General features: G+C 40.9%; 1 protein-coding gene across 6 annotated transcripts in view; it reads left to right on the top strand.

The window, feature by feature from the left end:
* LOC111269778 (uncharacterized) overlaps positions 1–8,657 on the top strand; it is a 28,118-nt gene extending 19,461 nt beyond the window's left edge. For 2 of the 6 annotated variants that reach the window (XM_086972444.1, XM_086972460.1), the window contains 4 exons: positions 796–2,003; positions 3,161–3,298; positions 4,776–5,001; positions 5,247–8,657. In XM_086972444.1, coding sequence (XP_086828570.1) covers positions 4,776–5,001; positions 5,247–6,118 — 1,098 coding nt within the window. In that variant the 5' untranslated portion in view covers positions 796–2,003; positions 3,161–3,298 and the 3' untranslated portion in view covers positions 6,119–8,657. Of the gene's footprint in view, positions 1–795; positions 2,004–2,065; positions 2,775–3,160; positions 3,299–4,775; positions 5,002–5,246 lie in introns of those variants that run through there. The other 4 variants (XM_086972479.1, XM_022849638.2, XM_022849792.2 and 1 more) reach the window with 3 other exon arrangements.
* The last annotated feature ends 482 nt before the right edge of the window (positions 8,658–9,139 follow it).

A 9,139-nucleotide genomic window follows, 5' to 3' on the forward strand; every position in this document is an offset into this window, starting at 1 on the left:
GTGTATAAAAGGTAGAAATAAAGCTAAATCCACATTGACCCGTAAATTCACAGGGATGTGCACAAATCGCCAGGCCGATAGGCCGAGTAGCCGGAAATTCACAAGGGTATAATAATGTAAAGTAGATTTAACAGCTCCACAGCCTTGTGAAGTATGGATATTTGTTATTAATAGATGTCGCTGATGCTGCGGTAGGTTTTGCGTCCGTCAAGTAACAGAGCTGATTAGTATAAGCAGAAAGTTTTAATCAAACTTAACTAGCTAGCCACTAAAGAACATAACTGCTTTGACAGTTTTTTTAAAGACCTGACAGTCTAAGTTATAACCTAGAAAGCAATGCTATAATGATTTCTATGGGCTTAAGTAGTATCAGACACTACAATCTAAAATAATAGTATTACCACATATCCATATGTGCAATTTGTTAAAATTATAAATATACGTATTAATGGCGCGTGTTTGTTTTACCTAATGCTCAGTTATATTCAAGCCGTCTGGAGAAAACAAAAATTCGACGACATCCTGTCCCCAATGATTAGCGTCCGATAACTAAAGCTGTTGAAATCCATTTTTAAAACCATCTGTATGATTGAATAACATATAATATCCATCTTCGTGTACTTGAGCGTGCTGTGAATACGGCACTTGACACAAATCATTTTCCATTGAGTGGAACCGAAAATTGACTTTCACCCTTCTTCATTTTCTCGTGCTTGCCATTCTTCCACTGCGTTCTTCATTCTATTTGTCTGTTACGTCGTTCTTTATCCTTCGGTCATCTTCATTCGTGTGCAGCAGTAGCAATAAGCCCTGCCGCCGGCGTCGCTCGATCTATGTAACCTCTTCATATATAAATGCTAGCTAGCTAGCTGGAAGCGATACGGTGCGATGCAACGCGATCGATGTCAGAGATGCGGTACAGCGGAAAGTGCCGGCACAGCGAAACGATTGTATGGTAACCGGCACGTGTCTTCCATTGACTGCAATCACGCTCTATTCACATACAACACAATGAATGTCGCAGCGTTACGCACCGCGTCAGACAAGCGACCACCAAGTGCATAAAAACAAACGGCATCGGTAAGGGATCACTCACCCCGCAAGATTGCCCCGCAAGGTGCCGACGTTGATGGTACGGATGATGCTGGTGGTGACGGTGATGTTGCTGTGGGCGACTGCTTCCGAGAGGATGCCCCCGATTCTCGCTTCTTACCCTAGTCGTCGATAATTGCAAAATTGGCATAACAAAGTATGAACAGCAGAACAGCTCCTATTTGAGCCAGGAAGATAAGCACCGTTCATTCGAATAATATCACAATAAAGGAGAAAATAAAAGTTAGTAGATGAGGAACAATGGCGAGCGCGTATTCACTCTGGGATATATCATTATCATTGTACGCGAGGGGTCCAAAAGAGAGACAGTTTTTAAGAAATTACGCGATTCGAGCGCTGAACATTGTGCTCCAAAATGGGAGTCCTATCGAAATTAATCGACACTAAAAATTATCCGAGCTTCACTTATTCAGATGAAACTGCAACGTAAGTTTAAGATCCGGTAAATGAGATATATATGATAACAGAAATGTATAGGATTCTCAGATCTTTCGAAACTCGCATTGATGTGTGGAAAGGAAACAGCTTGATTGAAACATCCGAACCTGAATTGACTTCAACAGAAATCAATAATCTGAGTGCTCGATGCGCCCTAATCGTTGTGCTTACTATTCATTGTTGTGGCAAGCAGTAGCATACGTACGGTGAGAGAAGACTCAGTACGTGATCTTCGATATTGCAGCGCGTTTATTATATTGTGCCATGGAATTAGTTGCCATAGAACCTGATGTATACTAAACAACTAATTGCTAATAACCATATCGTTAGAATTGTATGAATGAAGGGATACGTGCTCATATACATATATATACTAGCCTTCAAGATCCTTCAGTTAATCCTGCGTCAACCAAGTGAAGCGTCAGTGAATCATCACGCTATAGCAAGTCGACGTAAGTGGAGGTGTTTCATATAGATTATTGTATCTATTGTAGTTAGTCCACAACATTTTTATCATTACTATTATTATTATTATTATTATGGTTGACACATACTATTATCGCCGCTATATTTGCTCACTTAAAACAATTAAAGTGCCCCGTTCATCTAGCATAAACAAGCACGAACCTTCTTCAATGGTAGTTAAGGGAAGAGCACTGAACTTAACTGCTACGGTCACCTTTCGTGCCAGGCAGCAAAAGCAGCTTCGTATAGACACACATATGTATGTACATATATACAATTGCTGCCCGTAGTACCGTTTGGTCGAGCTCAGGTGGGGCAAGCGGTATGTTACATCTAGATAAAAATCCCTGCAAATGTTTCTTGGAAAACAAACAAATTCATGACACTGTCGCGTGTTGTACGTGATCACGCGCCCTATATCGTATAAGTACAAGTATGTACTCACTGAGGCCTCACAAGATTATCGCTGCGCCATGGCGAACCGCGATTGTGGCGCAAGTATGTTTGTAAACTGTCTACGATGGATAAAAGAGTATTGTCATTGAGGATTTTTATACTCTTGTGTTTGTGCTTCACCTGCGCCGGCCAAAAACCTTGGCTATATGACTAATTTAATGGAGAACGTACCACCTGATTCTGTAAAAAATTGTGTAAAATATTGTTTGCGTTCGCAGTAACTGACGCGGTCCAGTTCCATAAGTTATAGAAACTGTACCACAGTAATTCGCAAGGTCCTGCAACAAATCAAGTAGTAAACGGTACGGAAGTCAGTTTAGCTTTAGTACATCGACAAGCTGTATCTAAACACAGAATTTCTTATATTAACATATGGACAAAAACGTGTTATATATATATATATATTTTTTTTTTTTTTTTACAGAACTTAAATTTAACGCAGTGGCAGAATATAAGTTCTGTCCACTGTGTCATAATACAGAACGAATTACTAGTCACACCATAAACGCTCCATCATGTTACGCTTGCGGATCGTGAATAGAATGCCAGTACAAAGTAAATGAAGCTTCGATTCATATATGACTATGTTGTGTATTTGTGAACATTGGTGCTAAGTTCGTTGTCTTTCATGGCCGGCAACTGTATTTTGTAGGAAGCATCTGATCATTTCAGATATTTGTCTTTTTAGGCGAAATGGAGCGTGAAAATTAAGGGGCGCCACAAGGAGCGGAACACGCCGGTGCGATCAGTGACTGCAGCTAAAAGTACCGTCCCTGTTTTTCGTCAAAGAACTACTTCCTTGTATAAAAAATCATAAAAGCTTAAGGTACGTTCAAAAAAAAGACAGTCCAATATTACAAAGACTACGATAAATCCAGCACGCCCTGTCAAGTATTAGACGAGTCTTTGACGCTATTATAAGAGCGGGCACTATTATAGGGAAGCGTTATAGATACGAATTTTGTGATGGTTATTATTATACAAGTTTAGTATTACTATTATTATTATTATTATTGCTAAATAATGAGGCAGAATAAACAGACAGTACGATCAAATATGAACCGAATACAAGAAAAAAATGCATCAAAGTACGGCTGTTTCAGGCGTTTGAGCTTTAGCTACCCTTGTACGTAGCATAGAAGATTTCGTTCATTAGCGCGTTAATCTCACTTACATTTACTGCCCTGAATAACCATTTTCTTATGTAAAAATTCGTTCAATCGTTAAATTACGCGTTTGGCACTGCACGAGCCATGCACGTTGGCAACAATCAACGGCACTTTTTACCTTTGCTCACTGCCTCACGTTGTGCTAGCTAGCGGGTCTAGTGACTATAATGTTGTCCTCGGCCCCTCTCTGCCCGTTGCCCCCCCCAGAAGTTGACTAGTTCAGATAACAGGGTTTTACGCCGACTTGAAATCGCTGTGTGGCCTCGTGGTGACCATGTACCACTATGGCAGTCGATAATAAGCACTTGAATTACGGGCGTCAAGTGCGCTCTTGCAGATATCAATCCGCTGCGCGGACGAACCAACCCGCAAGAATACCCAAATAGATGATCCTCTAGTGGTGTCGTTTCAAGCCGCCCTAAATTCTGTGGGTATATAGAACGTTACGACGGCCGATATATAATCGACACGTGTACCCGCTTACTATTACGACCTAATCGAGTGATTATTGTGCTTTTTGGCATTGTAATGGCGAACCCGTTTATAACGGATAAAAAAGCGCGCGGCTATTGAAAACAACTACGGTGTTAATAGTGGGGCGTCCATTAAGAAAAATAGAAGTTGTAACACGTATATATATATATATGAGTTGTATATTTTAGCATAGGCTAACCAGTATGATATTTTAATATGAGTGGCCGTCAAAGTTTCGCCTAAGAACGATACTAAATACATTCAAATCGTGTAACAATGACAGAAGCGGTAGAAGTAAATTTTATGTTTGGCTTGTGAAAACGATTGCTTAGTAAATTTTCTACCAGAACGGGCAGACAATGTTTCACGTATTCTTAGTGCACGGCGTATTCTAACAGTGTTCTTTTGCAACGATTATATTCACCATTACGTCAGCTTCAATTATATTGCAAGTTTTGTTGCACGATTAAATGAAGACAACGTCCTTCTAAGTCACGATATCAGGAATATTGATCTGAACACACAGGTGAATTCCTGGTGCTTGTGTTGTATCCCTAAATCGAACGAAACTGGTTTACCAGTGGCCAATCTTACTGTCTTCAAAGGCCAAAGCCCATATATTCATGTAGTTAACTACTTGGTGTTAATTTTTTTGACCAGATGGTGCGGACACGCGATGACCTGGCGTCAGAGCATCCACTCAGTGGGGAGTGGGCTTCCGGCGAAGCGCAGCCTCCCCTATCACGGTTGTTAGCACAGTTGACATCAGGGCGACCCCCAGCACCGCACAAGGCGGGTTCTGTCAGCTCTATTTCTTCGGATGACACTGCAACGTCATCAGCAAGTAACCTTAGCCCCACTGCGTCAAAAAGAGCTTTACTAACAGGTGAGCTAAAATTCTGTTAGACACATTTGTACGATGCACTCTTTGATTGGTAAGGCTGTTTTAGTGAGTATGAACAAAATCTCATTCGCCGAAACCAACATTGCATTCGGCAGTGACAAAGACACCATTACGTCTATGCCTTATAGTGCGCAGTGTTCATTTCTAATCACGGTTGCATCGTGTCTTTTTACTTTCGTTGTGTTCGTCGTGCGGCTTCGATAACTGACGGTCATATCGATGTACAGAAGAAGATGGCGATTCAAGCTCTAGTTTGCAGGGTAACAGTCACGAAATGTCTGGTCGTCTGTCGTCGCCGCGCAGAGGCGCAACGCAAGGTACCGCGTTACGGCCGACACGGGAACGCGAGCGGGAGCGAGAAAAAGAGAGGGTGCGAGATGACGAAGACAAGACGACCGATGAAGCTGCTGCCGGACGCCGTCGGAAAGCCAACCTTTCATCACGCGAACGAAACCTCCGCCGACTTGAGTCGAACGAACGTGAACGCATGCGGATGCACTCGCTGAACGACGCGTTTCAGGCACTGCGCGAGGTCATTCCTCACGTGGCAATGGAACGAAAACTCAGTAAAATAGAAACCTTGACCTTGGCCAAGAACTACATCATGGCATTGACAAATGTCATCTGCGATATGCGAGGTGACGAGAAACCCTATCAGTTCTGTAAAAAACAGCAAGGTAACGATGATGAAGTGCCGGCACTAAATGTGGTCGGCGTTGCGAGGAATTTAAAGAACACGACCAGCAACAACCAGAACAACAGCAACAGCAATAACAACAGCAACAGCAACAACAACAGCAACAGCAACAAAAATAGCAACAGTAATACTATTAACCACCACCATCACACTGGTAGCAATAATCATTCGGCGTCCAATGGTCAGGAACTGGAGATTAAAGGCGAAACTCAGATCGAACATATGAGTAGCGAAGACGTACGGGAAAGTGGTATTGATGACCTAGACCTCGATCACGATGTTGATCGGCTAGATGTAACTGTCAACGGAAGCTTACCAGTTCAAGACTATCCAGGGTACCACGAAAGTTTGAATGATCCAGCTATACTCATGTCTGACTGTGAAGAGCCAGATCGGTTATAAGGCCAACCGAAGTTGACCACCGACAAAATAGGCGTCTTGTTGAAGGCCTAAGAGATGGAGTCTATGGCGAGGAGGAACTCTAGGACGGTAACGATGGTTAGGTATTCAGCGTTGTTGTTACTGTGACGTCTGTGACTGTTTGTCTTGACGTAGAGTGTTTGTGGAGCAGTTGCTAGCCATCTAGATACTGCGGTCTGATGGTTGGGCATTACTCGACTATGGCCTCTCGGCGATAAGACCGAAACACTATTGTTCCGTTTGCCATCCCCCGTTGTTGAGTGCTGCAAATAGCGTGCAATGACGAAACGAGTGCTTCGGCTAACACTGAAGACGGATGCCAATAATCGATCACTGAACTACGTGAGCTATATTACGCCCTATGTGCAATAACGACTAACGGATAAAGCTGAACTGTCAGTGCGTCCGATCAGCGACGCCGGGACTGATCGAATACTGATAACGATGATGGTTTTAATACGCTCTTAGCCATAGAGAAAATTATACAATCAGCGGTTGAACGTAGAAACAGTTTGGACGAGTGACGCTTCGGCGTTAGCGTGCAATAGAGCGATCGCTCAAATACAATCACAAGCACAGATAAGTGAATAATGTATAGATAAGTTACGCACTTTGAAGTAAATGATATCCCGCGAGATTCTACTGGTGAGTAGGCAAAATAAAGAAAAGCAAAACTATCATTTGTCAAGTCTTATTTGGCGTCTACCGGAAACGAATACTCATAAACGAATTATGTTTTACAAATTTTCTTATCATGTTACTATAATGAATTCTAGATAAAAGAAATTTGTCATCGACGATCCAGTACCGAGATAACACCTATCGGCTGGAATAATACTGGACAACTAAGGGCAAAAAAGAAACCGCTATTTGATCTGTTCTAGAGAGATGTCTGGTGCACAGTTAATTAAAATTGGACTCCCCTAAAGTGTATATAATTCTAATCCTTTATGTAGAAAAAGATCTGATGGTTTAGCAAAGGAGTTTTGTCTTGTACGCGTTTGGACTCGATATCTTGATGCTGCTGCTGCTGCTGCTGCTGCTGCTGCTGCCGCCGCCGGTACAATCGACAGGGAGGTCGTTCAGTCATAATTACTACAGAATGATTGATATGATTCCTTATATATTGCTTGTTGACTGTTGTAATAAAATAAAAAATGTGTAAGCATAGAAGATACTGTGACCGAGGAAAAGATGGCTCGATCCGGGTCGTTGTTATTTCGTAACTGAGTTCATTTCAATCATTGCTATAACGTGCAGGTACACCAACCCGTCAATGGGAATCGTGAACAAAGCATGCGTGCAATCAATCAACCCTCGTCGCTAGAAGGAGCGATGTTCCATCTGCTTTAAAGACGTTACTCGCTATAGGCCTTAGGAAGAAACACCGCTTCTCTGCGACTCGCCGAAACTCAATTATAGACGAAACACATTTAATTCTCAACACGTACGTACGTACGTGTGCATGTGTATGTATGTATGTGTGTACAACGTATCAAAGGCAATAAAAACAATACATGACATATATCTACACATTATTAGAAGTACGATATGCTCAACATCACGTTAATATTGGTAAACGCGCGAAGGTGCCGAGTCTGTTTAGTAGGGGGTGGAATGAGTTTTTGTTGCTAGTAGCATTCGTGTACAAACAAGGTCAATACCTAACCAGATAACTAATAGATCATCATCACCACCACCACTACCGTCTATTTTGGCAAGAGCGAGGAACTACTACGATTTAAAAACAGTATTAGTAATCAATTACGTGTAATTGTGAGTTTATATTAATCGAGCTTTTACAGTCCATTTCTACAACAGAATCATACCGTTCCTGGTCACCGTAAATACTGAAAACAAATTTTTCACAGTGCGATAAGCTCACAGATACAGAAAATGTCTATGCGAAAATCAAACGTAGTTAAAAAAAAATGACTGAAAGAAAAAACAGTCCAATAGAGAACAGACGGAACCAGCAACGATTAATGAAGAGCGACTCTAGATGACCGTGCCTAGGCAGTGAAAAGTAGTACTTTCGGCTCTTTTTTTTTTTTTGTAAGCGGCTAAATCGGCAACAATGAAGGCTGATTAAAGATTGACAATATATCTTGGAAACACGATATTCAGGGAGTTCGGCCATTTAATATAACAGCAAATTTCAGCGCCGCCGCATTTTGTCTGATCAGTACTATCCATAAATTTGGCAAATCGAAATATATCCTGATACAATGGCGATTTCAGTGTTATAGGCTAACTGAAATGAGCGTCAGTAACGTAATAATGAAAAGAGATACTTATGGCAATAATTATAGAAGTGGATTTATCGATAATTTCGTTTTAAAGGAAAAATTTTTAAAAAAAAGAATGAAAAGCAGTGAATTAATAGATGAGATTGATCAAAATGAGATTGTACTGGCCGGCGAAATGGACCTATATAAAACGTATGATGACTATTAATTCAATCAACCTATTCCTTGTTAAATGAAGGACAAAGATACGAAAAGTATCCATCCCATATAAATCTTATTGTGTTTTTATTTATTCCCCTAAATTAAATCTAACTAATTCGTAATATAAAGATCATTAAGTTAATATGTATCAATTAATATCTAACTTTAGATCGTTACGACGGCTATTTTGAGTAAAAATTCTGATCAAGTCTATCCAGAGACATCTTCGAATAAATTTCCAATTTAGGAAAATCTAAGATGATCATTGCTTACTGAGAAAGATCTGTAGCTAGCCCGAAAACAGATGAAGGTATGATCACACTTTCAATGCTAACTATTGCTATACTCGAACGGAAGCAATGATGACATCGCTACGTTGCTTTAACATCAATAACGGAAATTTTATTGGTAGATTTCGCTTTCTCTCTCTCTCTCTCTCTCTATATATATATATATATATATATCTCTCTCTCGCTCTTCCTCCCTCTTTTTTACTTGTTTCGTTTTTGTTGTCTTTCCTTTCTTGCTTCCCTTACGCTTCTGGCCCGATATG

This window comes from Varroa jacobsoni, unplaced genomic scaffold (assembly GCF_002532875.2).
Source record: "Varroa jacobsoni isolate VJ856 unplaced genomic scaffold, vjacob_1.0 scaffold_16, whole genome shotgun sequence".
In the NCBI taxonomy this organism is placed as follows: Eukaryota; Metazoa; Arthropoda; class Arachnida; order Mesostigmata; family Varroidae; genus Varroa; species Varroa jacobsoni.